Source organism: Notolabrus celidotus, chromosome 5 (genome assembly GCF_009762535.1).
Source record: "Notolabrus celidotus isolate fNotCel1 chromosome 5, fNotCel1.pri, whole genome shotgun sequence".
NCBI classification, from domain to species: Eukaryota; Metazoa; Chordata; class Actinopteri; order Labriformes; family Labridae; genus Notolabrus; species Notolabrus celidotus.
Genome location: NC_048276.1, coordinates 326,964 through 348,811, shown reverse-complemented (window position 1 = coordinate 348,811; position 21,848 = coordinate 326,964). Strand labels below are relative to the sequence as shown.

Genomic DNA, 21,848 nt, shown 5'->3' with positions numbered 1-21,848 from the left:
AGGTAGTCCCAAAAACTGCAGTTCCTAAAATGGCCACACGAGGAACATGAATTCAGAAGTTATGAGAGTAATAAAGAGAAACATTCTCTTGTGTTATATAAGACCTGAAGCTCCGATGCACCGAGCGCTCTGACTGTAGTTTTGGTTCACAGCAGACGTGTAGACTCGTACATTCATCCATCAGCAGCACATAATTACAGTTCTCCTGTTCCTCTCTGCAGGACTCTGAGACTGAGGAAGACTTGATGGTTCAGTTTTTGATGAGGGATGAGAACTATTGTCCTCTGAAATAGGATTTTCTAGTGAGTCAGCATGAGTTCTCCACGTCACTCCAATGTTCAAGACTCAAGAATCTCTCTCTCTCTCTCTCTATTTATATATATATATAGTCCATATACTACTGTATATATATGTACAGTATACATGTATGGATTGTGTATACTGTATGCAAACTATATATAAAGCATGCATACATACTATACCTCCAACTTCCTTCAACTTAACAGCATAGGTACTAAATCCACCCTATCCAAAGCCTTCAGTTTCTCCCTCCCCATAGACAGCTCCACAGTTTCCCCCTCCCCTCAGGTAAAGAGTCTGGGTGTCCTCCTCGACAGCTCACTGTCTTTCCACTCTCAGAACAATAACATAACCCGGTCTGCATACTTCCATCTAAGCAACATCAACACTCTCCGCCCCTCTCTCACCCCTCACACCACTGCCACAGCCTCATCACCTCCTGTATAGACTACTGTAACTCACTCCTCTTCGGTGTCCCTCAAAAATCCCTCCAGAAGCTTCAACTGGTCCAGAACTCTGCAGCCCACATCATCACCAGAACCCCCTTCTTCCACCACATCACCCCGGTCCTCCAGCAGCTCCACTGGCTCCCGGTTAAACTCAGAATCAACTTCAAAATCCTCCTGTACACATTCAAGGCCATCCACATCCTCTCCCCCCTGTATCTGTCTGACCTCCTCCACACTGTCACCCCCTCTCGCTCCCTCAGGTCTTCCTCCTCCCTCCACCTCTCTGTGCCCTCTGCCCGTCTCAGCACCACTCACTATCCCTATTCAAATCAAAACTCAAACCCCACCTGTTCCAGTCTGCGTTCCCTGTTTAACTTCACTGCTTCATTTTGACTTGGTGTTACTCTGCTTGTTGTCTTTATTTATTTTGTTGTGTTTTAAAACCTTCTGTAAAGTGACCTTGAGTGTTAAGAAAGGCGCTTTTAAATCAAATGTATTATTACTCCTCTTCTATATTTAAACATCACAACCTTATGGTTCATATATAATCAACAACACATCATCAGTATCTCTTCTGTCTCCTTTCATTCATACATCTTTAATGTTTCCTTCTTTATTAATGTGAAGCAGGAACAACAGAGACCTCCTCCCTCGTGTTGATGATGTTTTTTACCGCCTGTTTTATTTTGTTTGTTCGCTCGCTCATAGTGACCGTTGCTGTTTATCAATGAGACTTCCTGTGCAGCAGTTTTCCCGGGAAAAAGCGACCTCCCTCACAGAAGGTGTTTGGAGCGGGACGTGTAATCTTTTAATCACCTGGCTGAAGGCTGAAAGGAATCACTTTGGAAAACACGTGTGAAAGTCGTTACCCGTTCACAGCTTTGATTTCTATCGGACTTGTGTTTAAAAAGTCACGTCTCTAAATCTCCTGTTCAATAACGTTCAGCAGGACTTCTCAAACATTAGTTTAAAACCTGGTGTAGTCGTGTGTCTCAGGGAGAGAGACTCAGCGCTGTCAGTGGTGTTGTCTGCATAATGGACTTTCCAGAAACGCACCCAGCAGAAGATATTGGCTGTAAAACGGAGCTGGAGGCCGAGGAGAGTCCATGTGGATTCCTCACTCCGGGTCTCTGGTTCACAGCTCCTCTACACGTCACTCTCTCCTTCTCTCTGTCCACGCTGGTATCTGTCTTTTCCTCCACCTCTCTTTGTCATCTGTGTTGTTTTTCTGGCCACATAATCATTACCTCACATCGGATTTCCAAGAAAAAGCTGTGACACTTTGACCTCTGCTGCTTTACTTCTGCCTTCTCTTCAACCAGCAGCTCATTCATATCTCTTCCCTGGAGCCGGAGCTGCATACCTTACCCTCCTCCTGTCCAGCAGCAGCAGGTCAGCCAGTAATTATTTAACCAATATACTCTGTAAAGGTCACATACCAGCAGCTGGCCTCAGCCTGCCTCTCCTCGGTCCCTATCTCCTCACTTAAAATTAAAAATGAGAAAAGATTGATGAAAAACGAAACCGCCCAGACGTTTAGTTTGAATTAAATCACTCCCAACATGCAGGCCTGCTCATCGTACCTAAAGTCTCTAAAAGTAGTATGGGAGGTAGAGCCTTCAGTTATCAGGCCCCTCTCCTTTGGAATCATCTACCAGTCAGGGTCCGGGAGGCAGACACCCTCTCTACTTTTAAGAGTAGGCTTCAAACTTTCCTTTTTGATAAAGCTTATAGTTAGAGCTGGATCAGGCTTGGACCAGGTCTTAGTTCTCCTGCTATAGGCTTAGACTGACACACTGGGATCCTGTCTTTCCCTCTCTCTCACTTTAACTCTTCCTGTCCCATTAAAGTTACTAACCATAGACCTTTCTGGAGTCCCTGAGCTCCCTTGTCTCGTAGGTTCCTCTGGATCTCTGCAGTAGATTCCTTTTTTGGGGTCTGTTATTTATCCTTTCTTTCTTTCTTTCTTTCTTTTCTTATCCCCTCCTTTCCTTCACCATTTATTCTCCTCTTTTTCTTTCTTCTGGTCTCCCTCTCTTCTCTCTCTTCTTAGACCTTTCTGGAGTCCCTGAGCTCCCTTGTCTCGTAGGTTCCTCTGGATCTCTGCTGCTGTGGACGTGCCAGACTCCAGCTGCTACAACTACTACTATCCGTCTCCCCACTATCATCTCTCTCTCTCTCTTCATCTCCCTCTATCCCTCTCTCCAACACGGTCTCAGCAGATGTGTGTCTAACATGAGTCTGGTCCTGCTGGAGGTTTCTGCCTGTTAAAGGAAGTTTGTCCTTGCCACTGTAACTTGCTAAATGCTGCAAAGTGCTCTGCTCATGGTGGATTAAGATGAGATCAGACTGAGTCCTGTCTGGAAGATGGGACTGGATCTGATCCGGTCTTGAATAGAACAGAGACTACAGTCTAGACCTGCTCTGTTTGGAAAGAGTCTGAGGAGAAGGTTTGTTGGGATTTGTTTGCACAGCTTCTTAAACCTGAATGTGGGCTCACAGGGATGGAAGTAGTTTACATGTGGGAGTGTTGTTTCTGCTCCTGCAGCTGCAGAGGGAGCTCCCCTGATCTCTGCTCTGAATACTACTTTATGTATCCTTAAATAAATTTACTATCCCTTTGTGGACAAACCACTTAACGCTCAGCTGCACAGCCTGATATATGGTGGACGGCTTCTCGTGCACCCTGAGGGAGAAGGAGCGATGTTGCATGCTAGACTGCGTACATAAAACACAAACACAGTGCAGACAGAGAGAGAGAGGGAGGGAGAGGGAGAGAGAGAGAGAGAGAGAGAGAGGGAGAGGGAGAGAGAAGTGCTTCCCCGGCTACATTTGTGAGGCTCTCTGACAGGTTCGGTTTCACAGAGAGGGATTCTTCTGTTCACCGCATCTGCATGTCAGTGTCCCATCCTGAGGCGTTACAGGAGGGAGCCTGAGAGTCCTGCTGCCCTAAAAGGAGAGAGCTGAAGCACCAGTTGGCACATTGTATCTGAGGCTGAAACCACACAGAGGACGCCAGATTCTCTACGCACTTTCCAGTCCTCCTGCAGCCCAGAGAAACCGTCTAATAGAGATGTGGGGAGCGGATGGCATTTCAGTTTTTCCTCAGTAATCTCCCATCACCCTCCACGCTCCGCGCCCCTCCGTCCCTCTGCGTCAGTCACTCTTCAGACGGATGATTTTGGAGATGTTGACAGACACTCGGTCCTCCTGTCCTCTGCTGAAAGTCAAATATTCCATCCTCACAGGTCGACAGAGAGGGGAAGATGTTTTCCATCTCGTGATCTGGAAACATTCCTCATGTCGCCGTGTGAAGTCGGTTTATAAAGGTCAGTGTGTGAGTCACTGTTTGAACACGCCTCATTGACTCTGAGGGCGCTCTATAGGCGCAGTGAGTCCATCCTTTAAGGTGTCATAAACCTGTCGTCCATCGCGGTGACTCCGCTGAGCCGAGCTGAGCGGACTCACTCTGAATAGAAACAAGATGTTTTCCAGGACGAGGAGCCGTGACGGATGTGAGTCATAAAATCAGTCAGGTTCTTTAACGTGTTTCAATTAGGGAGCAAAACGAGGAGCTGAGGAGCGAGGGAGTGACTAATCCAACATGTCTTATGTTCCTGTTAGTCTGAACCAGTCACCCGTCACCAACATGAGCCTCCAAGGTCACAGGCTGCAGAACCTGAGAGGTGTTTTCATTTATGCATTCAAAAACGATAAGCCTACGTTACCCACAATGCATTGCAACTACTTCAAGCTTTCAGTCAGAGATTAAGGAGTGTTATTCAGGTAGATCCTAGAAAAGTTACTAACCATAGACCTTTCTGGAGTCCCTGAGCTCCCTTGTCTCGTAGGTTCCTCTGGATCTCTGCTGTAGATTCCTTTTTTGGGGTCTGTTATTCATCCTTTCTTTCTTTCTTTCTTTCTTTCATTCCTTCTTTCCTTCATTCTTTCTTTCATTCATTCATTCCTTCGTTCTTTCTTTCTTTTTTTCTTTCTTTCATTCATTCCTTCTTTCCTGCTGTCCTTCTTTCTTTCTTTCTTTCTTTGATTCCTTTTTCCTTTCTTTCTCTCTTTGTTCTTTCCATGTTTCTTCATCCTTTATGTCTCCTTTTCTTATCCCGTCCTTTCCCTCTATCCTTTCCTTCCCCATTTCTTCTCCTCTTTTTCTTTCTTCTGGTCTCCCTCTCTTCTCTCTTTTCTTAGACCTTTCTGGAGTCCCTGAGCTCCCTTGTCTCGTAGGTTCATCTGGATATCTGCTGTAGATTCCTTTTTTGGGGTCTGTTATTCATCCTCTCTTTCTTTCTTTCTTTCTTTCTTTCTTTCTTTCTTTCTTTCTTTCTTTCTTTCTCTCTTTCATTCCTTCTTCCCTGCTTTCTTTCCTGCTGTCCTTCTTTCTTTCTTCCATTCCTCTTTCCTTTCATTCCTTCTTTATTTCCATGTTTCTTCATCCTTTATGTCTCCTTTTCTTATCCCGTCCTTTCCTTCACCCTTTATTCTCCTCTTTTTCTTTCTTCTGGTCTCCCTCTCTTTTCTCTTTTCTTAGACCTTTCTGGAGTCCCTGAGCTCCCTTGTCTCGTAGGTTCCTCTGGATCTCTGCTGCTGTGGACGTGGTCCAGACTCCAGCTGCTACAACTACTACTATCTGTCTCCCCACTATCATCTCTCTCTCTCTTCATCTCCCTCTATCCCTCTCTCCAACACGGTCTCAGCAGATGTGTGTCTAACATGAGTCTGGTCCTGCTGGAGGTTTCTGCCTTAGACCTGTTCTGTTTGGAAAGAGTCTTCAGGTAAGGTTTGTTGGGATTTGTCGGTGTATAAATAAAGATTGATTGATGGACAGAGGAGGTGTCATAGTTGACGTAAAATCAGTTTCATCCAGAGCACCGTCATGACTTGGTATCCGGTGACTTTAACTTCCCTCAAACTCGACCACAGGAGACTTCTGTCCCTAAAACCTGACCCCCCTGAACTGTGTTTTGGTGTGCGGTGCCGTCGTTTCTCTGCTCTGTGTTTAAATACCTGCTGATGTGGAGGGAGAGCTGCACAGTGCAGTTCTTGATCCTGTTCTGAGCCTCCATGTGCGTCATCTGCTCCGTGCTGTCTCCGTTGATAGCCAGGATGGTGTCGCCTGGACACAGGTCACCTTGGGCCGCCTTGCTGCCTGGTGTTACCTACAGATAACATTCACACACACACACACACACACACGGATCCAAGCGCACACAGGAAAGAAAGAAAAGAGTGGTGTCAACACTGAGTCCAGATTCAACAAAGCAGCTCATTTATGACCTGTTGATTCGGGCAGAGCTCAAGGTTTACGTTTCTAAACGCCAGAAACGAGAGGGTGAATGTTTGAACACTTTAACAGCTCTGCTTCTGAGATGATTCCAAGAGAGAGCTCCTCTGCAGCTTCACAAACATCTGCTCAGTAACTATCCCTCACTTGTTCTGATTCAAACGTTTTCATGGTGTAAAACATTCGTCCACATCGCTTTCATTCTCAGGATTACGGTTGAGCTGCTGGACAGTGAGCAGGTTCCTCTCTGTAATCCCTCACACCAAAAACACACGTGGACCCGCTGACATCTGAGCCCCTCGGAGGCAGGCGGGGGAGGGTGGACCCTCACACACACGTAGTAACACATGATAACAATTTTCTATTACTGCACACACACAGACATGTCCCCGTCTGCTCGCGTGGTGTCATAAATACCGGTTAAATCCTCCATTATAAGACTTCCAGAGAAACCGTCACTGTCATATGGACGCCATCTGCAGAGGGAAACACTCCTGACTTGAGATGAATCAAAAATGTGAACAGCTGTCGTCTTGTCTCCGCTCCTCGTGTGCCGTCATGCTTTAACACATCTGTCCTTTAGTTTGAGGTTTCCAGTCGTCAAACGTGAGGAGAGCAGAGCGCCGTTCAGGTTAACATCAACTCATTACCCAGCTCTCTCACTGATCTACCAGCTGTGTGAGATGCTTGATTCTGATTGGTCAAAACCCCTTGACTACAGTTATTAACTTTCACTAACATGAGCAACACCAGAGGCAAACTGATCACACGTCATGTCAAATCAATCCACGGGAAAGAGTTCGGTTGTGTTGACCTTGTGTTAAATAATAACTTTCAGACATTAGTAATCTATCCAAGATAAATGAGCTTAATGGACAGAATCAGGAGACTGATGAAGGAGGGAGGGAGGGGGGGCGGTCTGCAGCGGTCCGGTTCACTCAGAGGAACTCTTTAAGAGCAAAGGCACACAAGTTCACGCTTCATGAAGCACTAACCGCTGAGTCGTGTGCTTCAACTGTGGAATTCATAATTTACGGCCTCTGACCGCCCGATGTTCCTGACTCAGTTCCGGTAAACTGAGAGTGTGTGTGAACTGAGAGTGTGTGTGTGCGTGTGTAAACTTGTGTGTGTGTGTGTCTCCAGGGAAAGTACCAATACTTGCAAATACTCATGATTCAGGTGAGTCCTGACACACACACACACACAAAACGACCACGCATGTGTGACCTAAGAAATGTAAACAACAACAACAACAACAACAACAGAGGAGGTGATTTCAAAAGAGACGTTCCTCTCCATGGGAAGGAAACAGATTCTTATTCAGTCAGGAATTTGTTGACGATTACAAAACTGGAGGTTAAAGTTTACCCTCGCCTTTCAAAACAACCTCCCTGGAAAGAGAGAGTGTGTGTGTGTGTGTGTGTGTGTGTGTGTGTGTGTGTGTGTGTGTGTGTGTGTGTGTGTGTGTGTGTGTGTGTGTGTGTCTTGGCTCTGCGCTTCAGCTGTGTCACAGTGCACCAAAGTTCATGCGCCCCGACGGACACAAAGAGTGAGTGAGTTATATCGCCTCAGGGCAAGGCCATGAGTAGCAGTGCATGAATCATCACACACACTAACACACTAACACACACACATACACTAACACACACACACACACACACACACACACACACACACACACACACATTTTGGTATGCCACAATGTCATGACTGGAGAACAGAACACACACTCCCGTCTGTAATGAACTCTAAAGACGACGTAGAGCGACGAGGTTCACACACAATCTGATACACTGCAGGTGTCGTGTGATTTCAAGACTTCAATGTAAAGATTTAAATCAATCAAGCTTCATTTATAGAACACCTTTCATTTAAATCAAATCAACTCAAAGAGATTTACAGTAATAAAAAATATATATATATATATATGTATTGACTAAATATAAACAGAAATGGATTTAGAGACTGAGGCAATAAAATGTATATAAATAAACAATAAAGAGAAATATTTTAAATAGAAAGAATTTAAAGATGAAATTAAAAATAGTTAAGACAATAAAAAGGGTAAAAAAAATAAATAAAAGTCAAAGATAAATAAAATCACTAAAAATAGGAATAAAAATTAGTAGTTAGATAATAAAAAATATTTAAAAAAAACCCTTGTTTTAAAGGAGGCTGTAATTGGCAGCTTTATTTATAGAGCACCTTTCAATGCAATTAAAAGTGCTTTAATGTGATTGCAAAAAATCTAAATTAAATAAAATAGATAATGAATAAATATCAAACTGAAATTAATTTGGAATTAAAGATTAATGCAATAAAATATATATAAATAAACAAAGGGGAAATAGTTCAAAAATAAGTACATTATTTATTTATTTATTTATTTATTTATTCATTAATTTATTTAATTCAAACAGGTTGGTCACATTGAGATCCAAATTTTTTTTTTAAGGGAGACCTGGCCCCTTAAATGTTTTATAATTATTTTTAGTCTTTTATTTTTATTAATATGATTATTAGCTATTTTCAGAAATAAAACTAAAAAATATTTAGACAATAAAGAGGTACAAATTATAATCAAAGATAAATAAAAGCAATAAAAAAGAAATACAAATTAGTAGCTAGATAATAAAAATAGTTAAAAAATAATAATAATTAAAATACTAACAATAATACAAAATAGAGATGATTTAAGAAATAGTAATACAAAATAATAATAATAATAATAATAATAATAATAATAATAATAATAATAATAATAATAATAATAATAATAATAATAATAATAATAATAATAAACACCCTTTTTTTGTTGTGGTGTTGCCCTAAGTCTTAATATCTGTCCTTTCACCCTTAGAGATCTTCAGGTAGCCATAGCACACGCTCAGTGATCTGCTGCTCAGTGATCTGCCTCTCAGTGATCTGCTGCTCAGTGATCTGCCTCTCAGTGATCTGCTGCTCAGTGATCTGCCTCTCAGTGATCTGCCTCTCAGTGATCTGCTGCTCAGTGATCTGCTGCTCAGTGATCTGCTGCTCAGTGATCTGCTGCTCAGTGATCTGACTCTCAGTGATCTGCCTCTCAGTGATCTGCTGCTCAGTGATCTGCTGCTCAGTGATCTGCCTCTCAGTGATCTGCTGCTCAGTGTTTAATTTGTTGGCCGAATCACAAACAGGATTATCTAATCCCAAAATAAATGCCTGACAACAAACAGGGTGTGTGTGTGTGTGTGTGTGTGTGTGTCTGTGTTTAATAAGTGTCATCTTCTGAGCGGCTGTGACTCACTCAGTGGAAACAGAACTGTTGTGAACAATGAGGAGTAGTTTATAAACCGCTGCTCAATAAATTTCACCAAACGATCCCACTTCAGTAGAAAGAGTTCCTCAGGATCATGTGGTGTGAATTTAATCCTATTCTCAGCTCAGATATCTCAGATATCACTCCCAGCTGATGATCAGGGAGGGGAAACGGATCTACTTTTACAACTCTGACTAAATCAGAGTTTAATGAAGCCGGTGAAATGATGCCACCTCTTCACAAACGTCCTTGAATAAAGAATCAACATTAAAGTCATGCTCTGTGAAGTGAGACCGCTGTTCGGTGGTGACGATGCAGAAACAAACTTCACCACTCGTTGTGAAATCTAAACACTCGCTCTGTTTCCATCCTGGGACGCTCCACAAACACTGACTGCTTAATTACTAACAGAGAGAGCGGTTAGAAAATGACAGCCTGATGTCGCACAGAGTCATCATGAGGCACGCTGAGGCCTGATGAATGTGTGGTTTCACAGTGGGCACAGTGTGTGTGTGTGTGTGTGTGTGTGTGTGTGTGTGTGTGTGTGTGTGTGTGTGTGTGTGTGTGTGTGTGTGTGTGTGTGTGTGTGTGTGAATGTTTGTGTAGTGCTCTGATTAAGCTGCATCAACACTTTCACTTGAGGGTGACATCAGCCTGGGGGCAAAGTTTCCTGTCGTGTCATCATTGTTCTGGTCGCTGTAATCTGACTCTCTGTTTTATCTGGACGGTGATGTAAACATGAGAGTCCTTCTTAGAGTCTGTGAACAGGTTCAGCAGGACTCTAGAATACTAACATTAATATGACTTATCACCCGGCTCTCCTCCTGATCCTCAGGCTGTGTAAGATGCTTGATCCTGATTGGTCCGAACCCCTTGACTACAGTTATTAACTTTCACTAACATGAGCAACACCAGAGACAAACTGATCTCACATCATGTCAAATCAATCCACAGAGAAGAGTTCAGACACATTTTGCTTCTGTTTGTTGACACCACAGACTGTAAGGTGAGGGGAAACTGTTAGCTTCGGTTAGCATGCTAAATCATCAGGCTACAGACGTTTACATCTTGGATCCTGTCCATCAATATGATGAAGGAGCAGAGCAGGTGTATATTTTGTGCTATGGACAGGTTGAGTCTAAAACTGAATTGCCCTTCTGGGACTCATAAGGTATTCTGAATCTGAATCTGAGGTGAGAGAAACTTTAGGTTAGAGATCTCTACAAAGAAACTTGAACCATGAGCGGAGGTGATGACAGCAGCAGGGTTCAAAGATGTGACATTTGTTTATTTTTAAAGGTTAAGCTACAATATGACACGGTACGATAAGACAAGACAGGACCAGATAGGATACAGTATAATACGACAAAACCCCCGATACGATCGGATCATATCCTGTATGATAAATGGACGTAGTCTCCATGACGTCACCCGTCTGTTCATGAAGCCCTGTTTTGAATTTGATCGTCGGTGGGAGCCATAGTCAAGTTTTTTGTTTTTTTACACAGTGATTTGAAAACTTTTGCTTACAAAATCTTGTTAGCTAAGTTAGCTTGAACAAAGAGGCTTAGGCTAGCTAGCTAGTAGGGATGCAAGTCTTAATATATTGAACTTTTTGGTGCTGCACCCACAGTCCAATACGCACCAGTCAATTAAAGCTGCTGTTGGTAGTCGTGATATAAACGTCAGTTTGGAGAGAGACTTCGTTCTATGAGGAAGTAGTGGCTTCCCAGCTAATCAGGGCAACATAGTGGGGCCTCCACTCAACCAATCAGGGCAGAGGATTGGAGATTAGCTGTGATTGGTCCGTCATAACGGGAACGAGGGGAATAATAACATTGATTTATATATAGTCATTGGAAAACACAGAGATTTCTCCATAATCTCAAATTACTCCACTTACCGATGAGTACAGATGGGTATTATGACCTTTTCTCCAAACCCAGCAGACAAAAAAGGAACATTTTTACACCATTCCTTCCAACAGCAGCTTTAAAGTGTCTTTGGTTTTGTTTATAACCATCTTCTGCAAATATTGTTCTCTTCACTTGTCGTCTCAAACAGAACCACTGTAACGCAGCGGGTGTAGGTGGAGAGAGCTAGCTAGGTAGCATCCATAGACACTGTTTTGAAGTTGATTGTCAGCGGGTGCCATATTGGAAAGGCTGAACTCATCCAAACTTAGTGTGAGGTAAAGAGGTGGGCCTTTAGCCTCCTCGCTAACAGCTACAGTGTTCCCGCCTGTCAATCAAGTCAGCCACGCCCTTATTTGGGCAAAACTCTTCAAAAATAAAGAGTTATAAAAAATTAAGAGAAATTAGATTTTCAGACTTAAACAGTTTTTTGAACCAGGCTGTAAACATGTTTATTTCTGTTGTAAAGATCGTCTTCTTTGAATGGGTGTGTATGTGGTTTCCTGTGTTTCTGCAGTCAGCCTCTAGTGGACGCTTGAGGAACTGCAGTTTTTAACACTTCTGCATCGGCTTCATTTCTCTTAGTTCAAGGACTTTATCATAAAACACAGCCAGGATCTCAAACCTGTATAAATCTCCACCAGCAGTGACTCAGACGTGTTGTCACATAAACAGTCACAGGTCGGTTATTTATGAGCGTTACATAAAGAGACTCCATCACGCTCACATATTTCCAAAGCTTGAATTCCTCAGTGACGCTCTCTGCAGAACAGAAGGAGGAGCGCTGACTGACTGAGTCGTATTATCAACACACACAATAATTCCCGGCAACGTGTCGGACGCCTTTTGTTTGCTCGCCGGGCCTCTGATAAGAACCGTGGTTATGACCTTGGTGACGGAGGAAATCCATTTCACAGCAGGGCGGTGTGAGGGTTCTGACTCGTGTGTGATTACAACACTCAGACAAAGACTGTGAACCTGCCAGGAGCAGAGCTGATGATTAAACATGCAGAGTTCAACCAGGGCACGAGGGAAGAGTCACATGCAGACTCAATGTTAGTCATCAGAAAGTGTGTCAATCCCTTTTAATCTGGTTTGTAATCAGATTAGTAATAACTCTCATTTTCTCTGAAGGCTTCACTGTGACTCTCAAACACACAGTTATGCTTTAATGTGATCCACAAGATCAGAAGAGCGTCACAAGGATCATGTTTGAGATACTCTGGAACACAAACTCTGCAGAGCTCTCTTTAAAAATGTCACAAAGGATGTTTTTCCACATGAATCCGTCTATAAACGGGGATTATTACGCACCAAAGTGACTCTATTCCTGACTTATCTTCACGCCACTCTCAAAGTTTCCACTTCTCGTTAATCAGAGAGTCACTTTCAAACATCAGAGATCCACAAGAGCAGGAAAAACAAACTCATTGTTCCTCCACGTCTCAGGAACTCCACAGCCTCACTGACAACAGGAAATTCTTGGAGAGAGCACCATCTGTTATCTTCTGCTCAGCGTGTTGTGGAGATGCAGCTCAGACTGCATCAATAACTCTAACCTGCCTGGACAGTAAACATCAACATGACAACGAGCACAGGGAGAACGTCCTGTCTGTGAGATGCAAAGACGCTGATGCAATCACAGTTTTATTTGCTCATAATTCAAGCTGTGATTCAAGTATCTCAATAACATGAGCTCTGGAAATTCAGTTGGAGGTTTCACCTTCCTGCTGCATGGACAGGAAGTGCTCTCAGATATCCTGAGTTGGACATTGATCCCACACATTGTCAATAAAAGAAGCAACAACTGATCTCAGACTGTCTGATCAATGTGCTACAAACAGTTTGAACCAGTCAGTAGACTTGATGTGTGAAAGTCTGAAAAGCTGAATCAGGTTGTGAACTTTCAAATGCTTCATGAGCTTCATAATTTATCAATCAACAGTTTAAAAAAACAAGAGTATGGCCTCTGCAAAAACAAACCTCCACATATTAAAACCACTTGTGTGAAAGTTGCTCACATCATTTCCCATCATGCATCAGGCTGCAGCAGAAAGGTGCAGGACAAGAAACCTGGACAGCGCTCACGTCATGATTTAACGCCGAGTCGTGAATTCCTGCTCAGACGGGCGACCAGCAGGACTAACGAGAGTCCTGCGTCACCTTCTGCCCGGACCACGATTCACAGAGAGGCTTCAACCTCAGCCGCTGTCCTCGACACGTCCTCTCTACATGCTTCTGCAGTGACATCAGGCTCTTTATGATTCTGCCCTCTCTTATTAACACAACAACAGCCTACCAGAGCATGCACACACACACACACACACACACACACACACGCACACACACACACAGGGTGAGGGTGAGCCGGCTGGCAGGAGACTAATGGGCTTAACCCGGGACTTTATCACCTTAAGCGAAGAAGCAGCTGGTGCCATCAGAACCTGTTTTCTGGTATTTACAGCTCAAACTGCAGGTGTTTCATGACATCTACGTTCATACATCTGCAGAGAGAGAGGGACTGAGGATCCATCAGTCATGCAAAGTCGAAGTATCGTGTTAAATACTGTGAAACTCTGCGAGCTCGGCGTTCAGACGAGGCATTTCGACCAAGAGCTCCGGGGTCTTTTAGTACCCAGAACTACTTTCCCCTGAACTAAAAGGTTCCTGGTCCCCCATTGTTGTCTGTGTTTCGACCGCAGGCTGAAGTCACGGGTAGATTGTACAAATCAGGCCAGTGACGTATGGAGAAAAAAAAAGTAAATGCACTACACCACCAGACCAGTAGAGGGCAGTAACACAAAGAGGAATGCCATTCATCACAGATGACACCATAGAAGCAGACGGACAGGCAGGTATCATTCTGAGCAACACAACAGTTAGCCTGTTAGCATGAAGAGACTCAGCTGGTCTGTTTTAGATGGTGCTATATTTCATCACAGATGGATTCACTGAATCAACACGTGAGAGGAGATAAGCGCGAGTAGCAAAGACGTTTCAACACGGCTTTAAAATCCTTTTGAACTCAAAAAGCCGTGATCGCAGAGATCGGCCGGTGTTTTGGTTTAAACAGCGACCCTGTTAACTGGAGACTCTCAGCCGGATGCATCCCTCATAAACTTCTTTAGACCATCATTAAATATCTGATGAGGATATTTTGAAATCTTAATAAAAACTAAACCAGTTTGCATTCCCAGGAACTCCCTCTGTGTTTCAACAGCTGTGTAAACTCCACAAATACTGACACGTTCAGCTGAAGGTCTCCAGTTTACAGGGTCACTTTTAAAACCGGAACACCGGGAGGAGAGACGCATTCACGGTGGGCTGAGAGAAGACTACTGTTACAAGCTGCTAAATCAAGAGAATCACAGCTTCTTCTTTTGAAAAGTACACACACATACAAACAAGATAGAACAAATAAAAACTAATGAAAGAAAGAGAAATCAAGAGAATCACAGATGAAAAAAACAATGACTGTGAATTGTTTTTGGAAAATTGAAAAAAACAAAAAATTTGAAAAAAAAATTCGAACAAAAAATTTTGAAAAAAAAATTCGAACAAAAAAATTTTGAGAAAAAAATTTGAAACAAAATTTTTGAAAAAAAATTGACAAAAAAAAATTGAGAAATTTTTTTTTTGACAAAAACTTTTTTGAGAATTTTTTTTTTGACATTTTTTTTGACAATTTTTTTTTTGGACAATTTTTTTTTTGAGAAATTTCTTTTTCGAAAATTATTTTGACAAAAGAAATTTTTGACAAAAAATTTTTTTGTACACATACAAAAAAGAACAAATAAAAACTAATGAAAGAAAGAGAAATCAAGAGAATCACAGATGTGTGTGATGTTATTGTGGACGGAGGGAGGAATAAAAACACTGAGGTTGATCTACCAATCAGACACGTTCAGCATTGCAGGCTCCGCCCCCCGAAAGTCCCAGGACCTTTAAAGTACTACCCCCCTAGTAGGGGCTTTTTAGGGGGGAGATTATCTACTCCTGAACTAAATTTAGACCCTGGGTCCACCGGTTGAAACACACGTAGTCCCTCCGGTTGAAAAAGGCCTATAAACAACCCTCCTCTGACACAGCTCCTCTCCCTCCATCTCTCTCTCTCTCTGCGATGTTATTCGACACGTTGAAATCGTCCTCTTGGGCTCGCACTGTACTGGAAGAATGTAGCGAGCGTGTGATGAATAGCAAGTTAAGGAGATACTAAAGTCTGTCAGCGGCCGTGAATCACGCCGTGTCACAAACTCAGAGAGGAACCGGTTCCCATGAGGTGACGCGAGAAGATTCCTCTCCCACAATTTCTCCTTCTGCAATCAAAGTTTGATTTATTCCCTCTGGCACGCCGGCGTATTAGACACACCAGGATAAAACAATTACCAAGTCCTGCAAATAAAACACATTTTGTTCTGTCAGCGGATGTTTCAGAGCGTGTGACGTCAATTGGACATCCGACTGCTCTGTAATGGAGGGTAGAAGCACAGAGAAGTCGTTAGGAGGTATAATGACGGCCCTCCCTGCCAGAAGGCCGTGTTTTATGCCTCTGACATTACATATTTTACTAAATATGCTTGCATCTCACCAGCTGCTTCCTTCTCTAATTTGCACGCCAAGATTTAGGACTCATTTTCACTCCTGCAAGAAACCAAGAGCTGCTTTTTAATCCACTCCTTGTTTCACTCTGTGCAGTAACTGTTTATTAAGTGCAACCTGTAATTAATCCACGCCGTCATTATCGTGTTACGCAATGTTCAGAATGCAAAACGACTTCCCCGTGCACGCCGTGGGTTTCACTCTGGCTGTGGTTCAAGCGTGCACGGATCAGACCGAGCTGGAAATATTCAGAAATTGCAGAATGAAACCACGACATGCATGCTTAACAAATTATTGAAGAATAAGAAATGTGTGACCCAGAAAAAGAAGATGCCCTGAAGCAGAACTCTGATATTTGGACTTTAAGCTCCAGAGAGTTGCAACAGGTTCTGGTGCAGTTTTCCTTTTCTAGTCTGTTTTAAATACTCTGAACTCAGCAGATTCAAACACAGAGAAATGTGTTTCTGAAGCTGTGATACAGAGAAGCAACGTTTCCAAGCGTGCATGTGAGTGTTTTATGTTGTATAACTTAAAAACCTGCAGGAATAAAAGTGTCAGAACGTTTGAGTTAGCACCTTTTTATTTACAGTCTATGGTTAGCACACACTGCCAGTCACAACTTCATCAGAGCTCTCTTCAGGGCTGCAGGATCAGACGACAGAGAGCACTTCAGGTGACCTTCAGGGGTTTTGGTGTGCTCCTCTCAGAGTCGTTAATCCCCCGCCGTAAATCTAGAAATTACACCTCTCGTTTGGAGTGCGAGGGCCCTGTAGTTAAAGGGCCGGCGATACAGCTGAGCACAACACCTGGAATCCTTCAGCAGCACCAATGAGCGCTGATGAAAAACAAATGTCAGCAGCCCCCCTCCTCCTCTCTGTGCGCCCTGCAGCATGCAGCACCAGGCTGTGTTTACTCAGGCCGGGATGAAGTATCGGCTACTGCCAGATCCGCTGCCAGCAAACTGACTCCTGACCCATATTCTGAGGGTCAGGGAAGTTCACGCAGAGATGAGAATACCAAGAATATCTTTGATCCACCGGCAAGATGAGCATTAACCGAGCAATCAATCTTTAGTTATGTAGCATCAAATCCTCAGACTCTTTCCAAATAGAGCAAGTCTAGACCCAACATCAAGACCGGATCAGATCCAGTCCCATCTTACAGACAGGACTCAGTCTGATCTCATCTTAATCCACCATGATCAGAGCACTTTGCAGCATTTAGCAAGTTACAGTGGCAAGGACAAACTTCCTTTAACAGGCAGAAACCTCCAGCAGGACCAGACTCATGTTAGACACATCTGCTGAGAATATTTAGAAACACAACATCAATCAAATGTGCAAAGCGTGGTCTGAACAGAGGCAAGAAAACACTTCCTTTAACAGGCAGAGACCTCAGGCAGGGGCATACTGTTTGGTGTACAGCCAGCTGCCTCAGCTACAATCACACAGTGGTGGAATGAAGATTTTGGACACCCCAAATATTACATTGAGAATCACTCTTAGGTCTTCAAGTGCTATTTCTTTTAGTCCAGTCACAGACAGGTTTATCTCTGTTGTATGTTGACTTTAATGCCAACAATTTTGAGAGATGACATATTGAGACTGTGAATAATTTAGTTTTGTTAGTTTTTCTTGTAAACAATGAACAAAAAAAACATAATTTGTATTTGTTTATGTCTGTCAAATGCTTGAAACACAAAAAAGATTTTTCCACACATATTTCATGACAATATTTGAGATTGTGTAAAATTTTAAGGGTGTCTGAAAACTTCTTTCCACCACTGTAGTTGATCTTGTTTACATCCTCACCTGTCATCTAGATCTCAACTGTATTTATAAAGCACCTTTCATTAAGCATTCAGCCTTCATATCATGTCCTTATGTAGCTTTTAGTCATTTTTAATTGGATGGTGCTATTTGTATTTTTCTTTTCTTCTCTTTTTTGTTTGTTTGTTTGTTTGTGTTTTGGTTTCTCCTCTACCTTCTTATTTTGATTTTATTTTACTCAGTTTTATCTTTGTTTAATCTTGATCTTTTTAATGGAGCCTTATTAACATCTGGCAAGGGACTATGGATGTAAACTAGCCTTTTGGCTAACTCTGGCATATTTACAGAAGTTTTAATTAATATGCATGCTCCTTTTAAATAAATAATAAATAAATAAATAAGCCTAAAGTGCTTTACATAATAAAACAGAAATGGTCAAATAATAATAAAAAAAAAAGAATACAAATAAAATAAAAACATTAAAATTACTAGAAATTAAATTGAAAAAATCAGTTAAAGTTAAAAAGATCAGATAAATAAATGTTAAAAAATGATCTGAACTCTAAAATGATCAAACATTATAATGTATCTTTAAAGAAAGTAGTTATTTAATTTAGTAGAGTCTAAATTAAAGACATAGAGTTCAAACTGTTAACATTTAATTGGACAGTAAAGTGTTTTTCTTAATTCTAATAACATTAAGAATCTGCTCTGTCCTCCATGAATTAGATGGCCCCATGTGTCTGTTTTAAACATGCTCTTGAAGCTGTTTCATCATGTCTGATTTAAACTCTTTAAAGTTCATTAATTTAGTGTATTTTATTCTCCCTCTCTCTCTCTTTCTGTCCCTGGACCCGGTGAGTATCTGACCCTGCAGGAACAGCTCCCTGACTCAGTCCCCGCCCCGGACCAGAATGAATGGACTCACAGCCGACCCTGAACTAGCACGGAGGGGATCAGAGACTTACCCTGGAGACGGTTAACGGCGTGCTGAAGTCCCGTCCTCCCACCAGGCGGAACCCCCAAGGAGAGGGTCCCTGTAGAGTCACGGTCTGGGGCATGTTGGGCATGTTAGAGTCACAGGTATTAGACAGATCCTCGGTGTTAAAGAAGGGGGTCAGGTATTAGACAGAGCCCGGAGGTGGATCCTGATGTGAGTATAAAGAGTCCTCTCTGCGCAGCTGCTAGGCAACGCTGTCCCGTCTGAGAGAACTCTTCCTCTGATTCAACTTTAAATAAAGGAGCAGGCGGTGACGTCAGGTGACGCGTCGTCCCGCCCAGCTTCACACGGTCTGTGCAGACTGAGAGGGGGCGGGGCTTAGCTGACTGCTCTGGGACAGGGTTCTCAAACTCTTTTAACTTGTGTTCCTTTTTAAAAAACAGTTTCAGCCATGTACCCCCCTGTATGGATGAGAAACATGTTCAGGATATAAAATATAACATGAATAAATGTTTGCATGTGATTTCACAGAGTCATAATAACATGGAAATGAAAGATGACACAAAATAGAAATAATTAAAGATGGAGGCAGCTGGAACCTTTGATGACCCAAAGAGCACACTGATTTATTTCTGTCAAACAAGAATCATTTCAACCACCTGTTCACTTTATGAATGAATATGCTCACCATGGAAATATTGCCCTCTTTGATGTTCAATTAAATAAATAATAAGTGCTGTTGATAAAGTTTTTTAAACCGTTTTTTTCTTTTTACTTTGTTGTGATGCAATTTTTTAAATATTATTTTACATTTGTCATGTACCCCTTACAGTACTCCCACGTACCCCCATTTGAGAATCACTGCTCTGGGATGCTATCAATAAAAGAAACGTTACAAAAACGGCTTAAAAGCTCAGAATAAATCTGTATTTATGAGAGGTACCCGTGTGAGAGTCATCTTTAATTTAATTACTCAGTCTCTCTTCAGCAGTGGCGGTTCTGGGGAGGGGCCAAAGGGATGCACTGATGTCTAGTACACAGTAGTATATATGTCTAGTATAAAGGGATGCACTGATGTCTAGTACACAGTAGTATATATGTCTAGTATATAGGGATGCACTGATGTCTAGTACACAGTAGTATATATGTCTAGTATATAGGGATGCTCTGATGTTTAGTACACAGTAGTATATATGTCTAGTATATAGTGATGCACTGATGCCTAGTACACAGTAGTATATATGTCTAGTATATAGTGATGCACTGATGCCTAGTACACAGTAGTATATATGTCTAGTATATAGGGATGCACTGATGTCTAGTACACAGTAGTATATATGTCTAGTATATAGGGATGCTCTGATGTCTAGTACACAGTAGTATATATGTCTAGTATAAAGGGATGCTCTGATGTTTTGCCAGTTTGTTCTCAGCCGGTCCTCGCCCTTCTCAGTCTCTTTTGTCAGGGTTGAATGTGTCCCTCTGACAACACCCTTGGCCCCAGCCTGGCCCCCCCAGTAAAATTGGTCTAGAACTGCCACTGGTCTTCAGGCTTTTTACCCTCCTTTATAGCCTACAGCCACTAAACAAAGTAAACAGGAAGTGCTTTTTGACATTGATAATTATCTTATTTTGGCTAAAGCTATTCATGTTTTACAGCTTTCAGTTTCAGCACAGTAAATCACACATTTATATTAACTATTTACATATAATGGAAAACCAAAAGCAAAAACACACAATTTAACATGTTATCAAGCTATTAGCTGGAAGCTAGGGAAGCCTGAAAAGGACATGATTCAATCATAGACTGTATAAAATATGGACGTGGTATCCGTGACGTCACCCGTCTGTTTCTGAACGCTGTTTTGAGGCCAATCGTCGCATCCTCGCCAACAGCTACAGTGTTCCCGCCTGTGAATCAAGTCAGCTGTGCCTCTCATTGGAAGAATTTGTCTGTTTTTACAGTCTTTAACATTTTTAAAGGGCTGACAAATTGTAGATTTGATTTCTGATGAATTTAGCTCTCTCAATGAACGATTTATGTCTTGGTTTCTTTAAATACACTCCTAAAAAAAGTCCTCAAGTTTTTATTCCAGAGTTCATTTCTTTTAAAAGAATATCAACATGCTAATTTATCTGGAAGCTAAAGGACTGAGGGTTAGCACTTATCTGTTATCTAGCAATACTTTAAAAGAATCTTCAGCTTTAATAATAATTATTATTCTGTTTATTTTCTGATTATTTTCAGCTGTCATAATTTACAGATTTGGGTCACAGTGAAAGACTTTGACTTGACGGTTTTCTAAAATGGAACCTCAGGCTCCCTGAACTTGTTACAGTCTGTCCTGTGGAGGATATCCAATAACTGAACCTGATTTCACGGCCGTCTCTTCAACAGTTGTCGAGACATTTCTGGTAGTGTGACTAAAAGAAATTAAAGCGTAAGAAGGTTCCTCCTGCTGCTCCATAATCTGGATTTAAAATAACTCCAGGAAACACTCCCTGATCAGAGTCTTCAGTTTAAACATGTGAGGCTGATTCTTCATCAGTACACACGGCCTGTTGTAACTCGAACGCCTCAATGACCTCTCCCATCTGTCGCTGGATATCGGAGTTTCCTCTCTGCCCCACTTCTTGATTTTCTCCCCAGCCGATCACCGAGTGATTCACTGAGCGAGACTCTTCTACTACAGAGGAATGAGCTCATAGACATTCCTGGGAATCTGTCTCTGAGACGTCTGCAGACATGTGGAGCTCCGTCTGAAGGTCTGAGTCACTGTCAGTCAGACGGTGACCTGTCTGAGTCAGCGTGGAGAACGGTGGCCTGGTGTCATCACCAGTGTTGTCATTAGAGCATCAGGATTGAGGAAGTTTAATAAGTATAAACGTGTTCACACCTCCTGGGAACGGTAATATTTGGGATCACTTCCAGAGTCCTGAACGAGCACCAGTCTAAATCTCAGACTCAGCTTAGACTCAGTTTTGTCTGGTGTTGTATACAATTCATCAAACACTTTCATTACAAACATATAAACTGCTAATTTAAAGGAACAAAGAGTGCTGACTGAAGTCGCTCTGTCTCTTTTTTATGTCATTTTTTAATTTGGTCAGAATATCCTCAAATATTGGTTTTTAATACCAAAATAAGAGAAACACTTTCTTGTCAAATCAATCAATCAACCTTTATTTGTACAGCGCCAAATCACAACAAATGTTATCTCAAGACGCTTTTACAAACAGAGCAGGTCTAGACCACTCTATGTCAAATTATGAACAGACACCCA

At 42.1% G+C, this 21,848-nt stretch overlaps 1 protein-coding gene across 1 annotated transcript in view; it reads right to left on the bottom strand.

The window, feature by feature from the left end:
* Positions 1–18,838, bottom strand: part of pdlim4 (PDZ and LIM domain 4) — a 65,483-nt gene extending 46,645 nt beyond the window's left edge. The window contains exons 1-2 of the mRNA XM_034684139.1: positions 18,593–18,838; positions 5,769–5,920 (exon numbers count right to left, since the gene is read on the bottom strand). Coding sequence (XP_034540030.1) covers positions 5,769–5,920; positions 18,593–18,694 — 254 coding nt within the window. The 5' untranslated portion in view covers positions 18,695–18,838. The remainder of the gene's footprint in view (positions 1–5,768; positions 5,921–18,592) is intronic.
* Between the last annotated feature and the right edge of the window lie 3,010 nt (positions 18,839–21,848).